A 25,506-nucleotide genomic window follows, 5' to 3' on the forward strand; every position below is an offset into this window, starting at 1 on the left:
CGATATATGGGAGGCATTGACATAGCCATGACGATTCTCCATTGTTGGTGTTAGACGAACTCGATTATCATCATATGGCAGAAAATTAGGATCCGAATTCTTCATGGTGTTTTCTTCCATTAAGGCACAATCATAACGAGCCATTTCTCTTCGTTTGGGTATAGCTTCAAACTCCATGAAGAGTTGAGAATCATTCAGTTTATCGTTAAGTATTTGACTCTGAAGAAGACAAAATGAAAGAAAAATTAGTACAAAATTGTGAGGCCGGGAGAGTTAGGGAAAATCTCTATAAAGTAACCTATTTCGACATTTTTAACTTGTTTTCTTTTATTCAAAAGGCTTTACCAGTTTATCCTTGGAAAATTGTCCCGATATGGGTTGTAGCTTTGGCACGCCCGTCGACCAGCGATGATGCAGATTTAGATCATCCTGAGCCAATTTAATTTTTTGCAATTTCGTATTTGTCGTTGCCTTTTCTCGTCCCAAGGTGGCGGACTTTTGTTTGTCGGGTGTTTTACTTCTTCCCAAGAAATTCCATCGTTTTTTACGCTTCTCCTGTTTCGCCGTTGCTGTGGATGAATTCCCTGTGCTGGTGCTTTGTGTTGTTGTATCAAATGTGGTATTGTACATGGACGATGAGGAGTTGGAAGACAAGTTTAGGGTGGAAAATTGATGATTCAGTGAGTCGTCGTGTGACATAGATGTCGTTAGGCGTGTGGAATTCATGGCGGATGCGGATGATGGAGACATAGGTGTGGAAGTTGGAGCTGGTTGCAGCACATCCGCTGCAGACACCGACGAAGAGGAATTCTTCATATTCCTGTGTTGTCTGGGCGGTGGAGTGACTTTAACAGGCATTACAAACTCTTGGCTACCGCTGTTGCTCTGACCTATGGCGGGCGCCGCTGATGCAGCTCGTATTGCTCTCTGTGGGGTGGAGGGTTCCATTAACTGTATATCGGTACTAGCCGCACGATCCGGCTGAGTCTGATGATTAAATTTCTTGATGTTCATGGAAATCTCATCCGGCTCATCAGGTGTATGCAAATATTGCTGTTGTTGCTGCGGTTGCGGTGTTGTTTGTTCCCTTTGCTGTATATGATGCTGATGATGATGTTGTCTTGCAGCCGGTACCGGTGGTTGTTGGTTGTGCATACCTGCTGCTGCACTGCCAGGGGCCGATTGCATAGAAGATGTGCGATTACGCATAGCTTGCTCATTGTTGTTGTAAGTGGACGAGCCCGACGATCTTTGCTCTGTATTGCGTTGTGGTGTTACTGATGCTGAGCTGGTTTGATATTGCGGCAGTGGCACATTCTCATATATCGGTTCTATGGAACCATTCATGGCATTACGTTGCAAGACTGCGGGTTGCATTGATTGCTGTTGTTGTTGTTGCTGCTGTTGCATCGTTGCAAAAGACCGATATCCCGATGGAGGCAGGGTTGGAGAGTTCTGCTCATAGCTTTGATTAGTTGCTGCGGCAGCGACAGCAGCTGCTTGCGACAAGGCCGATTGTCTCAATTGTGACATTATCGAAGGTTGCTCCTCGATCATATTTAAATTTTCAAATGTACCATGGGGTGGCAGGAAAGACTGGGAATGCCCCATGTGGCCCATATAAGGATATTGGTGTAACATTGTAGCCCCCGAGGAAGTGGTTATTTGGCCTCCAATATTCGAACCACCCACCAGCCCTGAAGTCTGTCCCACATATGGGTATTGCGAGTTTAATAGATTACGATTTGATACCAAATCCGGAGAGGAGCCTGACACATAAGCACGATAGCCCAGCAGTGGTCGGTGTGTGGCCACCGCCAAGTCAGGTGTGGAAGATGAACTCAAACGATTTACCGGATAAGGAGGTGGGGGCTTGTTGCGCATCATTTGTAAACGCTGTGAGACGGCATCAACGTACACATTGTTGCCTTGCGAAGAGCCTCCTCCCATAACGGCGGCTTGAGATGAACCACTTAAATTGTATTGAGCATGCATGGCTTGAGCTGGTTGCGCCACATCTGGATAGCGATGTGTGGCCATGTGGCCTAGCAATAAACCTTCCCCCGCCTGATGGACATCAGGCTGTGAACCGGCATAATAGACAGCAGCCGAGTTGTGCGCTGCCAAGGCGGCAGCCTGATATTGCAATTGATTCAAGTTGTAGAGTTCATTGGAAGGGGAGCGGTATTTGAGCTGGACTGCAGTTTCATAATCTGGGGCCGGTCTATAAGTGGGCAACATGGCTTTCAGGCGTTCTCTTTCGTGGGCATCGGCTGCCAGCAGGTGATTATTGTTATTGTGGTGGCCCAGAAAACTAGAGCTACTATGTAGGTTGTTATTGCTTAGATCTTGACAAGAGCTGCTTTGAAGACGTGTATCCAATATGCTATTCGACAAATGTTGCGAGGATGAGACATAATCATGGGAGTATTCCTAAAAGAAAAATATGGAATATAAAAATTTATTTTCATTTCAGAGAGTAGAAAGATGGAACTTTACCTTGCTAAGCCAACTCTGTCCCAGCTGACCTCCGCCACTACCATGATGGCTACCCATATGCAAAGCCCCGCTGCCATTTATACCATTGTTCTCAGACTGTCGACCACTGCCCGACTGATGACTAGCTGCCAAAGAGATATTGGAAGACATTAAAGCTGACGAAGAGTTGGCCGAAGCCATTAGACCATGCGGTGGCAATTGCGAGTTTACTGGATGATGCAAAGACTGGGCAGATGACATATACTCTTGCGTTTGTTGCTGCTGTGAGCTCAGAGGCTGCTGATAGCCATTACCTCCGCCACTTCCACCGCCACCAATCGTTACAGAATTATTTGCTCCAGGCACATAAATGGCACGATGTTCGAGTAAGAGATCTTCTCGCGAATCACTTAAATCATATCCATTATAAGCAGAGGCATTTATGCCTTCTGCTCCTCCACCTATTGAAATACCATTTGCACTTTCCACATCACCCATACTCGAGGAGGAATCTTCGTCAATGTAACGTTTGAAAAACTTATGCTGTGTTATGCACAACTTCCAAAAGTAACGAGCCGTATCGGCTTCCGGAAATATAAACGATCCCACAAATAGGGTGCCATCCGATTTATTCTGTTCAATGCGTATGGTTCGCTTATCAATGGTCACAGTGTGAAAATCTTTCCATGGGAAATACTGACGACCATTTTCAGCAGTCACCACCATGCCATTGATGGCTAGGCCAAGATTGATATCATTGCTGAGATTATCTTTGGCCTGGAAGCGTTCTTCACCATAGCCCTCCAGTTGTTGACAGCACTGTATGTACATTTCCTCAGCTTGAGACGTGGTCAGGTGTTGTATGCCAGAATGTTGTTGCAGAACTTCGAGTATTAGACTATCCAGGAGATTGTCATCATTAGCCAAACCTAAAATGAAAAAAAAAAAAAAAATAAAAATAAAAAGACATTTAAAATGAGAGAAATTCAATGTGAAACTTATCTGTCAACAATAAAAATGAAAAACAATTGGCAATCAATCATTAGATTCTAACATTCTCGAGCCCTACAGCAACAAACGGGATTTCAGAAATCGGGTGAAATTTTCAAACTCTAATAATAGGAAAAAACCTCTCCGAACCGTTCAGTACTAAACGAGATTTCCGACAGGGAGACAGCTTATCGTGTAATATCCTTAATATCCTGCTGGAGAAAATTATACGTGATGCAGATGTGAATCGGTATGGCACACAACTCAGAGACCAGAAGTACTAACGGCAGCCTTTGACAAGATCGATACAATCCCATGGCAGCCGGTTGTATGTACCGGATTGACCCGATGAATTCCTTCATTGGCAAGGGCTGCCGCCTTAGTGTACCACACACTGCTACTACAACAACAAGATCGAAAGGAAATCAATGAAAGTTGTCCGGCAGTAAATGAGGATAAGACAAAGTGCAAGGAATCACAGAACGCCCTGTCCACCCGCGCAAAACAATGGAAACTATAACTTTCAGCAACTTAGCAATTTCATCTACCTCGTCATCGCTGCAAACGAATGAAACAACACCAGTTTTAAAATATAATGAAGAGTAATATTGGACCAGTCTGCGTTATTGTCTGAGTTATTGGCGCCTTCAAATAACCAATGGCCAACATCAGCGTCTGTTCCCAGGTTAGGGGCAGCTTGGGGCTAACGTAGGGTCTTGGAGCAAGCGGCTCGCCACAACGAGGGCTACTTGCGCAATTCCAGTAACCCGCCTCGGAAAACTATGAGAACTACTATGTGACACAAAGGAATAGTAAAAACGGATCCCCCAACGTTAACGACCCCCGCAACGAAAAAAGGGACCATGATTTGCGGATCTGCACCTGGAATGTTCGCACTCTTTATAGAGAAGGTGCAGTATACGCGCTGGCGGATGCATTAGAGAAGTACAAGGCAGATATTACCGCCTTACAGGAAGTGCGATGGACTAGAAATGGCGTCAGTACAACACCAAACGGTGACGAACTATACTATGGCAGCCACAACACAAGGCATGAATTTGGCTGTGGATTTGCGGTTAGTCGGAGACTGAAACACCTTGTCTCCAGCTTTACTCCGGCGGATGAGAGGCTAGCCACAATCCGTATGAAAGCCAAATTCTTCAACATCAGCCCTATTTGTGCCCATGCCCCGACGGAAGACAAAGACGAGCAGACCAAGGATATTTTTTACGAGCGCCTAGAGAGAGAATATGGCCGCTGCCCCGCTCACGATATTAAAATCGTTCTGGGAGATTTTAATGCGAAGATAGGGAAGGAAGACGTTTTTGGTCCAACAGTTGAAAAGTCTAGCCTTCACGAGATAATGTCCAGTAATGGGTTGAGGCTAATAGATTTCGCCGCGGCAAAAAACATGGTAGTTAGTTGCACCAGATTTCAACATAAAAATATTCACAAAGCCACATGGCTGTCACCCGATCAAAACACCAGGACCCACAATCTCATGGCAGCCGGTTGTACGTACCGGATTGACCCGATGAATTTCTTCATCGGCAAGGGCTGCCGTCTCAGTGTCCAACACACTGTTACAATAACAACAACAACAACCAGGACCCAAATTGATCACGTTGTGATAGATGGAAGGCATTCATCCAGCGTGTTAGATGTACGATCGATCCGTGGAGCGAATATAGATTCGGACCATCACCCTGTTGCAGAAAACGTTCGCACCCGTTTGAACATGGCGTACGATCTGACACTGCACGGAAGCTGGACATTGAAAAGCTGCAAAACACCACAGATTACAGCGGCATACTCCACTCGACGGACCCAACTGCTTGATGAAAGCACTCCTTGTTCCGATGATATAATGGCGCAGTGGAATCCGCGAAATCCGTACTTGGGTACCGGAAGACTCCTCCAAGAAACCCATGGTACGACCAATAGTGTGGAGATGCTACTGAAGCCAAGAATGCGGCATATAGAGCAACCCTGCAATCAGAGGCGACGTGCCAGATGAAGGAGAGGTATCGGGAGAAAAGGAGAAAGGAGAAACGTCTATTCCGCAAAGAAAAATGAAATGGAAAGACGTTAGTGTGAGCGAATTGAGATGAACAGAAGTCAAAATGAAGTCCGGAAATTCTACCAAAGAATTAATCATCAAACCAATGGCTTTGGTGCAGGCACGTCCTCCTGCAGAGACAAAGAAGGAAATCTGGTAACTGACACAGATAACATGCTGAGGATATGGAAAGAACATTTTACCCAACTGCTAGTGTCCGACGTTGGCGGCGAAGAGGATACCGCAGAACCAACCCCTGATGATGATATAGAATGTTTACCGCCTAGTCAGAATGAGGTCCAAGTAGCAGTTACCCGACTAAAGAACAACAAGGCAGCAAGAGCCGACGGGTTACGCGCTGAACTATTTAAGACCGGAGACGACACGCTGATAAGGCGTATGCATCAGCTTTTCTGCGCAATCTGGCTATAAGAACGGATACGCGATGATTGGAATCGCAACATACTATGTCCCGTACACAAGAAAGGAGACAAAACGGAATTTGCTAACTACAGAGGAATAAGTTTCCTCTCCATCGCATACAAGATACTCTCGAGCGTACTGTGTGAAAGATTAAAACCAAAAGTAAATGAGATAATTGGACCTTATCAATGCGGCTTTAGACCTGGTAAATCCACTCTGGACCAGATATTCACACTGCGCCAAATCCTGGAAAAGACCCGAGAAAGAAAAATCAACACCTACCATCTCTTTGTTGACTACAAAGCCGCTTTCGATACTCCTTTACGTTTAAAGGTATTTCAAGCCATGTCTGAGTTTGGTAACCTTGCAAAATTAATAAGACTCGGCAGGATGACACTTGCTGATACGAGTTCCGCAGTAAGAATAGGAATGAATCTCTCCGAAACATTAAATACCAAACGAGGTTTCAGACAAGGGCAACTTATCGTGTGATCTCTTTAATATTCTGCTGGAGAAGATTATATGAGATGCAGATGTGAATAGATATGGCACACTAATCACAAGGGAACACATGCTACTCGCCTATGCCGACGACATCGACGTCATAGGTCGGTCACCGGAAGTAGTAACTGCTGCCTTTGAGAGAATCAAAAGAGAGTCAGTGAAAATGGGTCTGGCAGTAAATGGAGATAAGACGAAATGGATAGTTTCAACTCCCAAAAAGCCTAGCACAACCGAGCAGATAAAGAAAATGGAGAAAGTTGGGAACCTCAACTTTGAGACAGTCAGTAACTTTATCTACCTCGGCACCACCGTAACCGAAACGAATGACACCAGTTTTGAGATAAAGCGAAGAATAATACTGGCAAACAGATGCTACTTTGGACTAAGTTAGCAGTTTAGAAACAAGGCCACCTCTCGACAGACCAAGATTACACTATACAAGACACTGATACTACCCGTGTTGTTATATGGTTCTGAAGCATGGGCACTTGTGAAAGCAGATAAAGCAGTTCTTGGAGTATTTGAGAGAAAGATTCTTTGTAAAATATATGGACCAGTTTGCGTTAATGGAGAATATAGGCGACGTATGAACCACGAGCTGTATGACGACGATAGCATAGTTACACGCATCAAAATACAACGGCTGCGTTGGCTAGGTCATGTTGTCAGAATGGATGAAGAAGCTCCAGCAAAGAAGTCTTTTGAAGGCAAACACGGTGGTACATGCAAACCGAGAAGATCAAAATCCCGATGGAAAGATCAAGTGGTGGGAGACACCTCGAAACTTGGTGTCAGATATTTTAGAATGAGCGCAGAAGATCGAGGCGCTTGGAAAGCCATTCTACGTTCGGCTAGTGGAACAAATGTTCTGTCATAGCCAATTAAAGTAAGTATCCTAGAGCTGAGTAAGCATGACCTCGGGTTGCAGTGTCTGCTTCTACGTGTCTGCTGTGTTGAGGAGTTGCAGATGATCAAGCTCCTTTAATGTCACTGCCCCGCAATTGCAAGAGGTACACACAGGATTATGGGTGAACACCTCATTCCGTACCTGCATTCTCTTCAGGCATTTAGCTGTCTAGACAATGCTCTTGGAATGCTATTCTACGTTCGGCTAGTGGAACAAATGTTCTGTCATAGCCAATTAAAGTAAGTATCGTAGATCTGAGTAAGCATGACCTCGGGTTGCAGAAAGGAGTCCTAAGGGTTAATTGCAACGTCAGGTATTTGACGTCGCGCTTCTACAATGTCTGCTGTGTCGAGGAGTTGGAGATGATCAAGCTCCTTTAATGTCACTGCCCCGCAATTGCAAGAGGAACACACAGGATTATGGGTGAACACCTCCTTCCGTACCTGTATTCTCTTTAGGCATTTAGCTGTCTAGACAATGCTCTCGCTTAAATATGAGAGCTTCTCACTAGTCTGCCTGGTTTCCTTTGTTTTCATCTTGCGTGTTGATTTCCCCCTTTTCCTACCTGCATTCTCTTCAGGCATTTTGCTGTCTAGACAATGCTCTCGCTTAAATATGAGAGCTCCTCACTAGTCTGCCTGGTTTCCTTTATTTTCATCTTGCGTGTTGATTTTTATACCCACCACCGAAGGATGGGGGTATATTAATTTTGTCATTCCGTTTGCAACACATCGAAATATCCATTTCCGACCCTATAAAGTATATATATTCTTGATCAGCGTAAAAATCTAAGACGATCTAGACATGTCCGTCCGTCTGTCTGTTGAAATCACGCTACAGTCTTTAAAAATAGAGATATTGAGCAGAAATTTTGCACAGATTCTTTTTTTGTTCATAAGCAGTTTAAGTTCGAAGATGTGCTATATCGGACTATATCTTGATATAGCCCCCATATAGACCGATCCGCCGATTTAGGGTCTTTGGCCCATAAAAGCCACATTTATTATCCTATTTTGCTGAAATTTGGGGCAGTGAGTTGTGTTAGGCCCTTCGATATGCTTCGTCAATTTGGCTCAGATCGGTCCAGATTTGGATATAGCTGCCATATAGATCGGTCCTCCGATTTAGGGTCTAAGGCCCATTAAAGCCATATTTATTATCCGATTTTGCTGAAATTTGGCACAGTGAGTTGTGTTAGGCCTTTCGACTTTCTTCGTTAATTTGGCCCAGATCGGTTGAGATCCTCCGGTTTAGGGTCTTAGGCCCACAAAAGCCACATTTATTATCCGATTTCGATGAAATTCGATAAAAGTGAATTGTGTAAGGCCCATCGACATCCTTTGTCAATTTGGCTCAGATCGGTCCAGATTTGGATATATCTGCCATATAGACCGATATCTAGGTTTTAGGTTTTGGGGCCATAAAAGTCGCATTTATTGTCCGATGTCGCTGAAATTTGAGACAGTGAGTTTGGATAGGCTCTTCGACGTTCTTCTTCAATTTTGCCCAGATCAGTTCAGATTTGAATATAGCTGCCATATAGACCGATCCTCCGATTTAGGGTCTAAGGCCCATAAAAGCCACATTTATTATCCAATTTTGCTGAAATTTGGCACAGTGAGTTGTGTTAGGCCTTTCGACTTTCTTCGTTAATTTGGCCCAGATCGGTTGAGATTTAGATATATAGCTGCCATATAGACCGATCCTCCGGTTTAGGGTCTTAGGCCCACAAAAGCCACATTTATTATCCGATTTCGATGAAACTCGGGACAGTGAATTGTGTAAGGCCCATCGACATCCTTTGTCAATTTGGCTCAGATCGGTCCAGATTTGGATATATCTGCCATATAGACCGATATCTAGGTTTTAGGTTTTGGGGCCATAGAAGTCGCATTTATTGTCCGATGTCGCTGAAATTTGAGACAGTGAGTTTGGATAGGCTCTTCGACGTTCTTCTTCAATTTTGCCCAGATCAGTTCAGATTTGAATATAGCTGCCATATAGACCGATCTCTCGATTTAACGTTTTGGGACCATAAAAGAGACATTTATTGTCCGATTTTGCCGAAATTTGGGACAGTGCTTTGTGTTAGGCTCTTTGACATTTTTATGCAATTTGGCCCAAATCGGTCCAGATTTGGATATAGCTGCCATGTAGACCCATATCTCGATTTAAAGTCTTGGCCTCATAAAAAGCGCATTTATACTCCGATTTCACTGAAAATTGACACAGTAACTTATGTTAGGTTTTTCGACATCGGTGTCGTATATAGTTCAGACCGGTTTATTTTTAGATATAGCAAGTGTACCTTTTAGTATATGGTCCAAATCGGAACTTATTTTGATATAACTGATATGGGACATAAGGTATGAAATTTTTACCGAATTTTAATGAAAGATGGTTTACATATATACCCGAGGTGGTGGGTATCCAAAGTTCGGCCCGGCCGAACTTAACGCCTTTTTAATTGTTCCCTTTTCAATCTTTCTTTGTTTGTACTTTGGCGGATCCCATGATTGTTTCTCTTATTCTTTCCTCTAGGTCGAACTCAATGAATCTAAAGTCTCCCAGGGAAGCGGCTACCAACCGAGGTTGCGCACCATTCACCCTAACCTCAAAAGTTAAGACGCTCAAGAATTTATGGATATATCTAGAAGTAACAAAAGAAATCTGATTATTATACCCTCATGTAATTGTGGTGGCTATAAAATATTGAAAAAAATTATCGTCGTTTTAGCGACATTGACAAGTTGGGCAAAATTTATTTGTACCCGTACCAGTACACACGAGTGCAGAAAATCCACTTGAATCTATTTTGCAGACATGTTATGACTCAATCAAGACAATTTTGACGTCAATTTTGGGGTAAATTTCTTTGCTCGCCAAAAGTAGGTGAATCACACAATCATGTTAATCAATTGTGATATTTTGCTTTTTCTAGCCAAATAGATAATAATTTCTATAAACATGCAAACAAGAGATGTATCTTATCTTGCACCACCTAGCACCACCACCCTACACAGAGACCAAACAAAGAAAAAAATTAACAATTGTATTGGGTTGCCCAAAAAGTAATTGCGGATTTTTTAAAAGAAAGTAAATGCATTTTTAATAAAACTTAGAATGAACTTTAAGCAAATATACTTTTTTACACTTTTTTCTAAAGCAAGCAAAAAGTAACAGCTGATAACTGACAGAAGAAAGAATGCAATTACAGAGTCACAAGCTGTGAAAAAATTTGTCAACGCCGACTATATAAAAAATCCGCAATTACATTTTGGGCAACCCAATATTTAAAGCAATTTCTCAATTTACGATTACACAAGTTGCACGTGAAGAGCGGCACAAATCTGACAAAAGAATGTATCGAAACAATTCCAAACATTTTCATTGGCTTAATTGGACTTACCTTGAAGATTTTTCGGCAATACCAGTGACTTTTTCAAATAATCTTTACTCTGCTTATCGCTCTGATAGCTGTCATATTCGGCTTGTCGACAATACAGCGCTAACAGTATGGCCGTGCGTATGTCGCAAGCGATTTTACCCTCATAGATATCATTCTTGAGCTGCAGGAAATAATAGTAACGCGTCACCTCGTCACTCAAATGTCGCACACCGGTGGTGACGTAGTGACGTACTCGCAAAAATATCTTGGTTCCGGCTGCATACTTTTCCAATTGTCGACTTAGGGAACGCTCCAAATCGATCCATTTCATTTCATCTTCTTTGCCTTTGACTATATAGCGGAGACCGAAAAATTCTGGCTGTTGAATGAGTAGACGTTGGCAGACATTGTCGAGACATTCCTGACCTTTGCTCTCTGAACTGATCGTACAATCGACTGTAGTTGTGGTATCTGTAAGAAAGAAACATGAAAGCGTGAGAAAAAATTCTTAGAAAGGCCAATTAAACTGCGGTGAAATCATTTCTGAAAATCACATATTCTAATCAAATTTCCATGAAACTCAAATGTGGGCTAATTTTCTATAAAAATAGAAGTTCTACAAAATTTTCTATGAAATCTAAAATTCCACAAAATTTTGACTTTAGAGACTCAAGGAGGCAATGGCTTTTACAGAGGCTAATTTATTTTTGGCCATATCTGGTATAGAGACTCAGCATGTCAAATAGTTGGATGTGTTTTATCATGCCTTATATGCTTAGGTACCTATCAGCGTCTTTGTTGTTGTTGTTGTATCAGTGTGTTATACACTGAAGCGGTAGCCCTTGCCAATGAAGAACTCCACCGGGTCAATCCGGTACGTACAACCGGCTGTCATGGGATTGATCAGCGTCGTTCTTGGTGTGGGTGCTTGAGGTCATAGAAGTTGTTGTTCTTGTAACCACATTTTCTTGTGGAGGTGGCGATCCTCGTCAAGCTCCTGTAGTAGCACGGCTAAGCTTCTCGTGACAGCAATGAACACCACACAGATCGGACCTCAATATTTCAGCTCGTGTGGTGCTCACAGCTATACCGTGCCGGGGATAGCGCTTTATTCTGTTCTATCTTTCGTCTGCTTGATTATGTTGAGTATCCAGCTCCAAGAACTCCGCGACTTAGATGGGATGCGTCCAAAAAGTTCTGGGTCTAAGTCGAGTGAGTCTGGCTGGACTGTTGAACAGGTGACGTGTGTCGTGTGATTAAGGTGGATTTCAGGTGGCTGCAACTGCCGGATCGTAATTGAGCCAGAACTACTCTAGTTTGCCGGGGGAGGTCAATTTCTTCAGGTGCAATGGGAGGCGGTCGTTCTCCAAGAACTACATTCACCAAGTAGCAATTTACCGCATCTGCTACCGTGTCTGCATGAATATTGTCTAGACCCACTTGATATGCTGCTTCATCTGGAGGTTCTCTCTTATAGCGCTGAACCTCACGCTCTCGATCATGTAGATCTACCTTAAGGCTTCTGGGCGGTGGATATCTAACCACAAGATGATGATGGAAGGTCTTGTTATAATAGTCCAAAAGGTATTGCTTAGACAGCATGTATTGGGTTGCCCAAAAAGTAATTGCGGATTTTTTAAAAGAAAGTAAATGCATTTTTAATAAAACTTAGAATGACCTTTAATCAAATATAATTTTTTTACACTTTTTTTCTAAAGCAAGCTAAAAGTAACAACTGATAACTGACAGAGGAAAGAACGCAATTACAGAGTCACAAGCTGTGAAAAAATTTGTCAACGCCGACTATATGAAAAATCCGCAATTACTTTTTGGGCAACCCAATAGTTATGTTTTCGCACTGGTAGAATCTTTGTCTCCTGATGGAGGATGGTCCACATAGGAACTGAGGAGACAGCCCGTCACAGTTCGAAGGGCGGCATTCTGACAAATCTGAATATTATTCCACTACGTGTATAGAGCTGACTAGATCACACTGGCACTGCATAACTGACTACAGAGCGGCCAATTGCTTTGTACGAGGTCAACAAGGGTTCGTTATTGTTGTTGTAGCAGTCACCCCAAGTTTTTCCGCCACGTGACTTGAGGACCTTATTTCTACCTTTGACTTTATCGTAAATTGCTTTTGTATGTGGGTAGAATGTGTAAGAATGTGTCAAATGTGATGCCAAGTATTATGGGTCACTTGATGGGTGGAATAATTTCTCCATCGACTATCACAGTCAGTCAGCTCAGTATTCACCTCACGCGTATTTGTTGTGAACAATGTGGCTAAGGATTTGGTGACAGATATCTTCAGATCTGTTGCAGCGAAATATGAAGCAAGTTCGTTCAGGTAGACGTTCAACCTATTGCAGATGTCATGAATGGGGGGGGGGCCTGATACCATGATCGTACAATCGTCCGCATATAATACGATCTCAATGCCGTCTGGAGGGGGTAGATTGGAAGATAGGTAAAGGTTAAACAGTGCCGAAGATATCACCCCGCCTTGGGGAAATCCCTAAATTCCACACAGATAATTCGCGACTTAGCGTTTCGGCCTTGTTGCATGCACGTATTGGCGATGTCCTCAAAGAGTTCGGCATGGCTGGCCATGTCGAATGCCTTCCAGTGCCAAGAGGACCAGCCTATCTCATGGACTGGGCTGATTGAAACCACGGCAAATGTGTGCGGTGATGGGTTGCAGAGCAGTTGTTGTGCTATGCAGTCTTCGAAATCCATGCCGATGTTCGGCGAATGGAAATTGTCCAACGAAGCTAGGGAGGAGTAGACCCTCAAGCGTCTTGAGTACTGGTGAGATTGGTGAGGATCGGTCTATACGACTCCCCCTTACTCGGATCCTTTCCAGGCTTCAGTAGCGGGATCACTCTGCCTATCTTCCAGACATCCAAAAACAGGTTGAGGACAGCTGTAAGGTACTCAACTCTAGGCAGATCCAGATTCCTCAGAATCAGTGTAGAGATTCCGTTGGGGCCCAACGCCTTGGTGATTTGGTGCCATGGATGACATTCGTAAATTTGTCCACAGTAAATTGTGATGGCTGTTCTTCGGCTCTGAAACCACGAATACGACGAATGACTCTTCTCGTAGCCCTGTCACTCTCGGGATGCACAATAAATTGACAGTTGAACAACCTGGCCCACCTCTACGGATCATTTACGTCGCCAAAAGTGACGAAGGTCCTGTCGTTCCGTTTACCAGGGTTCGAGAGTTACTAAACAGTAGACCACAGCTTGCCTAAACCGGCACCTAAATTACATTGCTTTAAGTGTTCCAGTCACAAATTCCGCTTATGTTCATTGACTACCCTGTTTATTTGCAGATTCATCTCGCTGAATAACAATGTGCGGACCGACACATTGATCCAATCGTTAGACCAATGCCTGGTGGACCCGGTCCTTAGAGACTAGATAAACCATATGTTAAGGAACAGGTGGATAAATTATGGGTCCCATGACATAAATATAAGAGAGAAAGTGGTACTGGGGGACATTTTATCGCCACTCCTTTGGGTGACCACCATTAAAAACCCATTAAGGATACTGACTGAGGAGAGATTTGAACCCGTCTGTTATGCAGACAATGTTAAGATAATTCGAAGGGGTAAGGATCCGAATCTGGTATGCAGAAGGGCCGAAAGAGTTTTGCATATGGAATATGACTGGGCTAGACTCAGGGGTCTCAATGTTTACCCAGAGAAGACTAAAATATGCCTGTTCACGAGGAAGAAGAAGGTGGGCAAATTTGACGCACCACGCTTCCTCAATAAAACGATTTCTATATCTGACAAGGTCAATTATATAAGAGTGATCTTGGATAGGAAACTTAATTGGAAGTGTCGCAATCAAGAGCGTACTGAGAAGGCTCACAGATGTTGGACACAATGTAAACGGGACGTAGGCTCAAAATGTGGCCTGAATCCGAGGATAGTCCACTAGCTCTACAGGAGCGTGATTGGACCAAAACTTACTTACGCCTTAGAAGTTTTGTGGACTGCTATGTAGAAATAATGCAACATAAGGACCATACAGGTTCAGAAAACATGTTTTTTGGCATAGGCGGAGCAATAAGGACCACGCCGTATAGGGTGCTGGAGACTATTCTAGATATCGGAACCATTGACATACAGATTAAGTGTAAAGCTTCCACTGCATCTATGAGACTTAAGGCGATGGGAGAATGTATTTAAGATGGGAGCAGCTGATACCCTCGCAGAATAATCGAGGCGGCGATGGGGAAGGGAAGAGGATACCTTAGACGACACTTGAGATCGAGTGCGAGGCACTGGTGATAGCGGCACAGTCTGGGATTGACGGAACTCTAGTATTGCTATCGGGAAGATCATATTACACGGATGGATCAAAACTAGAGAGTTGGCCTGGGGGTCTACATTGAGAACCCAGGGACTGAGATTTGTTTTAGACTGCCTGACCAATGTACGGTCCTGCGGGCGGAGATCCGCGCGGTCACGGAATGCGCGAGGTGTTCTGGTGCTAACGCGAGGACGGCGAGTGTGAATACTTTTACGGAAAGGAAAATGACCATAAAAGCAATAACAACCAGGACGGCAAGGGCACGAACAGTCTTGCAGTGTAAGAAGGATATTAACGCCTTCTCTTAGGATGGCATAGTCCGCATCATTTGGTGCCGGCCATAACGGAGTAAGGGGGAATGAAAGGGTAGACGATTTGGCAGCGAAGGCCAGAGGATTGCCCTCAAATATCGTGGTTAACCCGTAGCCTTTCGGGTCGACGCAGATCGAGTTAAAGGCGTGGGCGCGGAACGCCCATGTATAATGTGGAAAAGCGAAAGTCAATAGGACGGCGAAAATCCTATGGGGTGATCCGGATCGTGAGAGGACGAGGTTATTACTGAATGGAAGTAAGAAGGAGGTCAGCATAGCTTTTGGTATCATAACGGGACACATGGGAATACGAGATTACTTATGCAAAATCGGTAAGGCAAGTGATAGCATGTGGGGAAGGTGATGAGACGTTGGTACATTTCCTGTCATTGCCCGGCTTCCGCGGCTAAAAAGCACCGGGACACAATACCAGACATGGACCAACTTAGGGGAGTGGTATGAAAAACATTTAATGATTTTGAAAGTAGCATGAAATTCCTATATAAAATGTTCTTTTTCGAGGTTACTTTTCAGTTTTTGGAGCGCACAAAAAGCCGATTACTGGCTTAGGTGTATGTCATGGGGCATGGCATGGGGCGGATTAATAGCCGCACACTCTTTTCAACGTAACCTAGTGAAAAGAAATTATTGGGTTGCCCAAAAAGTAGTTGCGGATTTTTTAAAAGAAAGTTAATGCATTTTTAATAAAACTTAGAATGAACTTTAATCAAATATACTTTTTTACACTTTTTTCTAAAGCAAGCTAAAAGTAGCAGCTGATAACTGACAGAAGAAAGAATGCAACTATATGAAAAATCCGCAATTACTTTTTGGGCAACCCAATACATGAAGGCGGTACCTTTTAATAGAGGCTTTGTCAAAACGTATAAAGAAATTGAAAATTTGCTGCCCTTTAAGAAACCGAAAATTCAAGTTTTAGCCAAATCGATTGACAAAAATCCCCTTATATACTGGCACCATATCAAATTAACCCCGTTAACATCAGACTCGCGAATTGCCAAACCTGACTTTATATGACAAAAAAACTTAGTCAACTATTTTTAGTTACTCACTTTAACATAGGCCTATGCAAATTAAATTGGTTTCCCCTCACCTAAGCTAGCATTTTCAAAGACTTCTCTATTTTTAGGAATTTTTCTATCCATTCGTTGTTTATGGATTAAATCTAAAATAATGGAGCGCAAAACACACAAATTTGAAAATTGTCTCTTGTTGTTATATCACCACATCAATTTGTTGTAGAAAGCTTTTATCTTAAGTCGTCTAACTTTCCAGTTTCTCAACGCTTGGGGGGAGTAGGGTTGAGCAGGTGTGCCATATGAATTCTTTTCATTCTTTGCATTCTAGTTATTCATTAACTTAACGTAATTCGTTGTTGTGGTTGTTGTTGTTGTTGTCGATAGATAAGCATAGGTAGTTCTGCAATGAATACTTCATAATATAATGGGTGTGTTTTTTGTAATAAACAACATTTTTGTATCTGATGCTTAATGAGTAGAGATGGGATTCTACCGGGTAAATTTCCAATGCGTGGGTATTTATTAGGTATTTGCTCAATAAATACCTTAGTTATAGCGCAGAGGTTAGCATGTCTGCCTATGACGCTGAACGCCTGGGTTCGAATCCTGGCGAGACCATCAGAAAAAATTTTCAGCGTTGGTTTTCCCCCCCTAATGCTGGCAACATTTGTGAGGTACCATGCCATGTAAAATTTCTCTCCAAAGAGGTGTCGCACTGTGGCACGCCGCTCGGACTCGGCTAGCAAAAGGAGGCCCCTTATCATTGAGCTTAAACTTGAATCGGACTGCACTCATTGATATGTGAGAAGTTTGCCCCTGTTCCTTAGTGGAATGTTCATGGGCAAAATTTGCAATTTGCAATACTGAAGATCAACAACTTTTGCAGAACCTGTGAAGACATCGAAGAAGCGAGACTATAGAACACCTTCTATGTGTGTCCCGCGCGAGCAGTCAGAAGGCGTTCCACTTTAGGTTCTCATTTCTTTGAGAACCTGTCTGATTTAGCGGATGTGAACATTCGTATGTTGTTGGGCTCTTTAAAGCGATCATGATGGTTCAACGTCAGGAACTAGAAGGCATCTTTCTTCTTCTGTTTCTGTGGTATGATGACAGATTGCTACTTAAACCTAACCTAACCCAACTTAAAGCGGAAACGTTAAAAATTTTCAACTTTGACGCTTCAAAGCGAGCATCATTCTGTGGTGCCACACATGAAGTAGTGTTTTTGGTCGTCACAGTTAAAAAATGTTCGACTTTTGCAAGTTGCTTTTTAACATTTTTTTGCAGAGTTGCATTTTTTAACGCGACGCTCCTCAATGCGCTCATTCAGTTTTGGCCTTAAGCCAGTGTGTCTTCTTTAGCCTACAAGAAAATTACTAACCTACATCAAAAAAACATGCCATATAAATTTCTGCGGTATGTTCATCAATATGCAAAGAAATCTACACAATAAAGGCATGAAAAAACGCTATGCCAATGAGCAGGTTGTTCCACATAAATAGCATGAAATATGAAAGGTAACCAGCGAGTAATAAGATTAAAAAATATTTTTATGGGAGAGTGAACCACTTGAAGATTCATTCACTTAACAAGTGAAGTAGTACACTGTTACGGTTCGCAGGCTTAATTTTTTCGTTCATAAAAAACTTTTGGAATGTTGGGGGCTGGCGCTTGTTTTTTTATAACCACCGCTATATGATGGGGATTTATTACTTTTTAACATTTCGTTACCAACACTTTGTTGTAACCATTTGTGACATCTTAAAGTATTGGGTTGCCCAAAAAGTAATTGCGGATTTTTCATATAGTCGGCGTTGACAAATTTTTTCACAGCTTGTGACTCTGTAATTGCATTCTTTCTTCTGTCAGTTATCAGCTGTTACTTTTAGCTTGCTTTAGAAAAAAGTGTAAAAAAAAGTATATTTGATTAAAGTTCATTCTAAGTTTTATTAAAAATGCATTTACTTTCTTTTAAAAAATCCGCAATTACTTTTTGGGCAACCCAATATATCACTGATATTCTCATTGGTTCTTGGCTGGAATGAAGACCAGCAGAAGACAACAACAACTTCTGGGCAACATTCCTTGAATATATCGATATGAAATTTTCACAATATTTATATATTGATTTTAGTGTAGGTATAATGAGAGATTTATATTTCAGAAGGTACCTAAGAACGGTGGTGGTGGGTGGTATGCAGTTTGCACACCTCAAATGGTGACAACTATAAAGCCATGTATAGAATATTACCCAATACCCTAAAATACATTGTATATGCATAAACAAAATGCCAGGAAATATCAAAAAACCACCCATATTATTTTAACCACAACAAAATTTCGTAAAAAAATAACATGGCCAAGAAGAAAAGACGTTAGCGACAAATAAAAAGAAATAATAATCAAACGCCCTACCATGTATTGCATACAAATGAATTTGGAGAATTCTAGGTATTTATTGATCATATACCAGGTATATGTGTTATGTAGGAACATTAAAGTGGGTCATATGGAAAAACAATTAAATTTTTGTATCCAAATCTGAACCGATTTTTATGAAATTTAGCAAAGGTTTTCAGATGGTAAATAAAAAATTTCATACCAAATTTCTTGCAAATCGTAACTACAACTTTGGTAACTACATCCATATAAGAGAAAATCGGGCGTTTTATTTGTATATATTTGGGAGCTTCAACCAGATCTGGTTTTCATAGCGGTAATTTTTGGGTTAAATAATACCCTGTACCACAGTGGTGGTGCAGGGTATAAAAAGTGATATGTGGAAAATTTTGTGCGAATACATACATTTTTTCACCAGTTATCCCCTACTAATGCAAAATTTGTGAGCTACTATGCCCTGTAAAAACTTTTCCACAAACACGAGTCGCCCTGCGGCACGCTGTTGTTGTTGTTGTTGTAGCAGTGTGTCTGTTATGTTCTTACGAGATGGTCGATCAATAGAAAGTCGATGTTTAAAACATAACAATCAATTTATTCATTTAAACAATACTTTAAATGATATTAATGAAAAATAAAAGGTAATTAAGCAAGTATGATAAAATTGTCTTTAAGAGATGTGTATTGGTTGACGATTACAACTTGACTCAGCGTGTGTGCAGAAATATAAAAACTGTTGAGCCAGCTGCGCTGCCATGAAGTTGCCAGATTATTACAATAAAACAGAAGATTGTTAGGGTTACCGTAACAGTGTCGTACACCGAGGCGGCAGCCTTGCCGATGAAGGATTCCATGCGGTCAATCCGGTACGTACAACCGGATTGCCGCCGCACGCCGTTCGGAATCGGCTATAAAAAGGAGACCCCTTATCATTGAGATTAAACTTGAATCGGATAGCACTCATTCATATGTGAGAAGCTTGCCCCTGTTCCTTAATGGATTTTTCATGGGCAAATTTACATTTGCACTTTATAAACTACATACGGAATGACGTACCAAGTAAATTCTCTATCTTATGGTAGAAGGCATGGCTCAATCAAGAAGTTAGGTCACTTGTCAAAAAAAAGCGAGAAAAGCCCCCATGAACATTGAGGATGGCAAACGTGCCGATTCAACATGTCATCAAAAGTCAATGTGTCAGTGCCTATTCTCTTTTTATAACCTCCACCATAGGAAGGGTGTATACTAATTTCGTCACTCTGTTTGTAACTGCTCGAAATATTCGTCTAAGACCCCATAAAGTATATAAATTCTTGATCGTCATGATATTTTAAGTCGAACTAACTATGTCCGTCCGTCCGTCTGTCTGTCGAGAGCACGCTAACTTTCGAAGGGGTAAAGCTAGCCGCTTGAAATTTTGCACAAATACTTCTTATTAGTGTAGGTCGGTTGAGATTGTAAATGGACTATATCGGCTCACGTTTTGATATAGGTGCCATATAAACCGAACTGGGATCTTAACTTCTTCAGCCGCTAGAGAGCACAATTCGATTTGGCTGAAATTTTTCATGACGTGTTTTATTATGACTTTCAACAATTGTGCTAAGTTTGGTTGAAATCGGTTCATAACCTGATATAGTTGTCATATAAACCTATCGGGGGTCTTGACTTCTTGAGCGTCTAGAGTGCGTAATTTCTTTCCGATTTGGCTGAAATTTTGCACGACGTGTTTTGGTATCACTTCTAACAACTATTTTAAGAATAATTTAAATCGGCCCATAGCCTGCCATATAAACCGATCTCGGGTCTTGATTTCTTGAGCCACTAGAGGACGCAATTATTATCCGAATTGGCTGAAATTTTGCATGAGGTGTTTTGTTATGAGTTTCAACAACTGTGCTAAAAATAGTTCAAATCGATCCATAATTTGATATAGTTGCCATATAAACCGATCTGGTTTCTTGACTTCTTGAGCCTCTACAGGGAGCAATTATTATCCGATTTAGCTGCAATTTTGCATAAGGAGTTTTGTTATGACATTCAACAACTGTGCTTAGAATAGTTCAAATCGGTCTATAACCTGATATACCTGCCATATAAACCGATATGGGATCAGATTTGGCTGTAATTTTGTACAACGGCTTCTCCCATGACCTTTAACATATGTGTCGAATATGGTATGAATCGGTTTATAGCCTAATACAGCTCCCCTATAAACCGATCTACCTATTTTACTTCTTCGGCCCCTTAAGTGCGCAATTCTAACTAGATTTGGGTGAAATTATACACAATGACTTTTACTATGGTCTCCAATATTCAATATTCTTTTATCCTTTGTTTGCCTAAAAAGAGATACCGTAGAAAGAGCTCGACAAAGGCGATCTATGGTGGAGGGTATATAAGATTTCTGAAAATACAACAATTTCTGTTGGCAAAAAAAGATCGTGAAGAAAAATCGTAGAACGGTGGGAAAGGATTCATTGACGAAAAATCTTTAATAAAAGCCCAAATGTGGATAGCGATTGAGCAAATAAAGCTCCATCAGAACTGTGGGTGATTGCAACAGTTCGCCAGACATTTCCTTTGCATAGCTTGATCCAGAAAATTAGGTATCCAATCGAGCCTTTCTTTCATTAGAATCGGAGCCTTTGCAATATAGCACCGCAAACATTTGCCGTGGATTCGCCAACATAACCCTCCCACTAGGTCTGAAACGCTGGGTCACGAACGAACTATCTGTGTGATCGCCAGTCGTTTGTGGAATTTAGGGATGAAAAGTCGTAACCGCGTCAAATGAATTAAGGACATCCCCAAAGCCTACCTATTCTCTATTCCATCCCCTCCAGGCGCCATTAAGATCATATCATATTCATGCACACACGTTAGCAGATGTGGTGAACAGCTACCGGGTAAATGTGGTCTTTGGAAAACGACCGTAACCCATGGCATCTTTTGAAATGAAGCTCCTCCTGGCAAACAAAGTGGTTCCGGCTCAATTATTGGGTTGCCCAAAAAGTAATTGCGGATTTTTTAAAAGAAAGTAAGTGCATTTTTAATAAAAATTAGAATGAACTTTAATCAAATATACTTTTTTTAAACTTTTTTTCTAAAGCAAGCTAAAAGTAACAGCTGATAACTGACAGAAGAAAGAATGCAATTACAGAGTCACAAGCTGTGAAATTTGTCAACACCGACTATATGAAAAATCCGCAATTACTTTTTGGGCAACCTAATACTTTCCGGCAGATGCAGCCGCCTCAAATTCTACAAAGCTAGGATTGACGCCAACGTGCGGGATGTCTGTTCCTATTGTGACCTATGGGCCACAAAACACGTCGCCTGATTAGACCTACTCGACTCCGTGAACTCTGGACACACCCACCTTAGTCGCAGAGTACCTGGATCTGAATGTTAAGCAATATCAAGCTAACAAAAGATAAAACACAACATAATGTTACATCAACAACAATAACCAATAAATCGTACTCTACTTGATTTCAAGTTACTCCGATTGCACCCCAACTGAATTGCGGTATTACTATGAATTGTCATTTGGGGAGTGCACCTTTGCATCTGTTAGGGGGAAGAGTTACCTTAATCTTTCTTTCCAGAATAATAAATTTGAAGTTAAATTATTTCTCAAGTGTACTCCTTTACAAATCAGGAGGCAATGGCCACCATGGGCAATGTAGATGTTCACCTTGTACAAAAATGATTATGCTGTTGTAAAACTTTTTTTTTTTAAACGAGCTCAATGATCGAAGATGCAAATGGAAAAGCAAAGCCAAAGATAGAAACATACACAACCCTATGGGACGCGTTTCGTATATGGTTAGAAGATTTTTCAACCATATTAGGTGTGATGGCTTCAAGGGCCGTGCGTTGGTATGTTGTATTTGAGTCGTATTAATTGCGAAAACGCATCTATCATGCACATTAACCACGCTCGACAACCCTGTCTATTGGCTGTACTTTTTCCCAATGCATGTATTTTTGTGTAATGACAGACATTCCGGCTGTGCCAAATTTCACTTCTTCGTACTACACATGATTTTGTGCATCTGTTGGAAGTTGTATTGATGGCTTCGAACGCCATCGAAAAATCGATTTATAATTTTGTCCGATATTTCGTTATTTCATTTTGCCTGGAGCTAGCAAAACATACATTTCCATTCGTAATTGCGAGAAAAAATCCTGCAATGCTAATTATGTCACCTTGTTACGTAAAGAAAATATCATGTGAGCAGCGTACCTTTACCGAAAATGTCAATGCATTTCTTATGGTAACGAAAATTTCGCCAGAGGTGCATACTGCCCTTACACATCTCATATCTCACACCACATTTACACACATAACCCATTCTAATGTATTTGTTTTTGTTTTGTATATACCTACGTATGTATATAAACTTGTCATGCATTTGTCAATATGGCTAAGTTATTGAGAAGAAATGCTAACAAGACCAATAACAAATTCATATACCATCAAAAAATTAACATTCTTTTAATATTTACTGTTCTCGTCTGTACGTCATCGTTGTCGTCGTTATTTCGTATTTGCAAAGCAAGCCAACAATTTTGAACTACGAAATTCATGATAATGGACATGTAAAATAATTTTTAATGGTAATAAATGTTCGAGTAGAAGTAGAAACAAATAATTTTTTTTTATAATCAAAAGGATGTAAAAAATATTGGCAATCTTTGGCAACAATAAATACAACATCAGTGACTAATTGAAAGAAAACATTTTTCATTTAGCTACCATGCAAGAAAGGAATCTGTCTTGTTCACCTAGCGATACGGTTTGCGCACCGGAACGACATTGCTCCCCAAAAGGCAACTCTCCAAGAATCACTGACTTAAAAATGCAGCGTGCACAGTTGTCACGGTCAGTGTTGCCGTTTTTGGTAAGTTCCAACCGAACCTCTATTTTGGTAGGTATTTCCAAAATATCGTATAAATAACTGAAAAAATCGATGGGCACAACTCAAAATTAATTCACTTCTTGTCCTTTCAGTGCATTCGTTAAGAGTGCAGAATAAAACTACAGATGTCGTCGGGACAAATATTGTTACAAAGGGCCTCACTGTTTCAAATTTCTGGAAAATGATCTTAAATTCTGATATAGACTTTAACTGTGCGAGTGTTAAGGGATCTATTCCAAATGATGTATACAAATATGGCCACACCTGGTCCATGTTCAGATGATGAGGGATCCATGCAACTCACTGTAACAGCGAAAATGGGTAGCAAAAGCGCATTTCTCGGGTCAAAAACTGAAATCGGGAGATCGCTTTATTCAAACTCGCAACGATTGTCATTGAAATCGGGGCAACTATACGACTTTGTGAACTTAAGATTTCCTATGGGGAAGTCGGTATAAAGGGTGCAGTAGCAAGATATAGGTCATCTTTGAACTTTAGGCTGTAGAGTGATTTCCACAAACAGACGGACGGAGATGTCTTGATCGTTTATAAATGTAAAACGACGATCAAGTACTTTGTAGCTTGAAAATGCATAATTTGATAAAATGGCCAACTCTTCGGTGGTGGGTTTAAGAACTTATGGAACATTTTTGGCTTGTAAAACATTTGGTAAGTATTGGTCGGATTTAATAGGATTTTTCTTAAATTTTGGTAGGAAATATTTTTCTTGAGTGGCAACACTGGTCACGGTTGCAATGTCCTATGTAAGAATCGCACACAGAGTGAAGGTGGGGTACTGGCTTCCTATGACGCATACAATGACTTTACTGATCTTTACATGGAATGTTTGGGGATAACAGTTAGTCTGGAAGGAGGCCACCGTGGCTCAGAGGTTAGCATGTCTGCCTATGACGCCGAACGCTTGGGGTCAAACCTCGGCGTGAACATCAACAAAATTTTCAGCGGTGGTTATCCTCTTACTAATGCTGGCTACATTTGTAAGGTATCCTGCCATGTTAAAACTTCTCTACCAAGTGGTGTCGCTATGCGGCACGCCCTTCGGACTCGGCATAAAAAAGGAGGCCCCTCATCATTGATATGAGAGAAGTATCCCATGTTCCTTAATGGAATGTTCATGCGAAATTTAATATTAGTTATTGTAGTCTGGAACTGTCAAGATAGTTTTAAAACGAGTACACACAGCCGAGAAGTAGTAGCGATCCTGTTCCAGCTCCGTAAGCAAGCTCGTTCCAGTTCCAAGGAGCGATCGAGCGGGAACATTTTGGCCATTAGTTATTTAAAGGTGCCAATAACTCGCCTTATCATATTGAGTATTACAGAAACTCAGTGTTGAAGCAAGAGCCGGAGCCGCCCGTTCTGTCACTGAGACTCTCCCCTTGATACCGCTGATTGTCCGCTACTGCAGGGCTGCTGCCTCGGGAGAAACATTATATCAAATGGCCTGGGCTGATTGAAACCACGGCAAATGGCATGCAAAGCAGCTGATGTGCTATGCAGTCTTCGAAATCCATGCTGTTTCTCGGCGAATGGAAACTCTCCAACAAGGCTCGAGAGGAGTAGTCCTTAAGCGTCTTGGCTACTGCTGAGAGGAGGGAGATCGGTCTGTACAATTCCCCCTTTCCAGGCTTCAGCAGCGGAATCACTCTGCCAATCTTCCAGACATCGGGTACTAGTGCTCAAAAACAGTTTGTTGTTGTTGTAGCCACATTTGTATGTGGAGGTGGCG

At 41.7% G+C, this 25,506-nt stretch overlaps 1 protein-coding gene across 1 annotated transcript in view; it reads right to left on the minus strand.

Annotated features, from left to right (window-relative positions):
* The window catches only part of LOC106091583 (tyrosine-protein phosphatase non-receptor type 14), a 43,088-nt gene that overhangs the window by 13,395 nt on the left and 4,187 nt on the right, over window positions 1–25,506 (minus strand). The window contains exons 2-5 of the mRNA XM_059365045.1: window positions 10,771–11,220; window positions 2,500–3,407; window positions 346–2,433; window positions 1–219 (exon numbers count right to left, since the gene is read on the minus strand). Of these exons, the coding sequence (XP_059221028.1) occupies window positions 1–219; window positions 346–2,433; window positions 2,500–3,407; window positions 10,771–11,220 (3,665 nt within the window). The remainder of the gene's footprint in view (window positions 220–345; window positions 2,434–2,499; window positions 3,408–10,770; window positions 11,221–25,506) is intronic.

This window comes from Stomoxys calcitrans, chromosome 3, assembly GCF_963082655.1.
Source record: "Stomoxys calcitrans chromosome 3, idStoCalc2.1, whole genome shotgun sequence".
NCBI lineage: Eukaryota > Metazoa > Arthropoda > Insecta > Diptera > Muscidae > Stomoxys > Stomoxys calcitrans.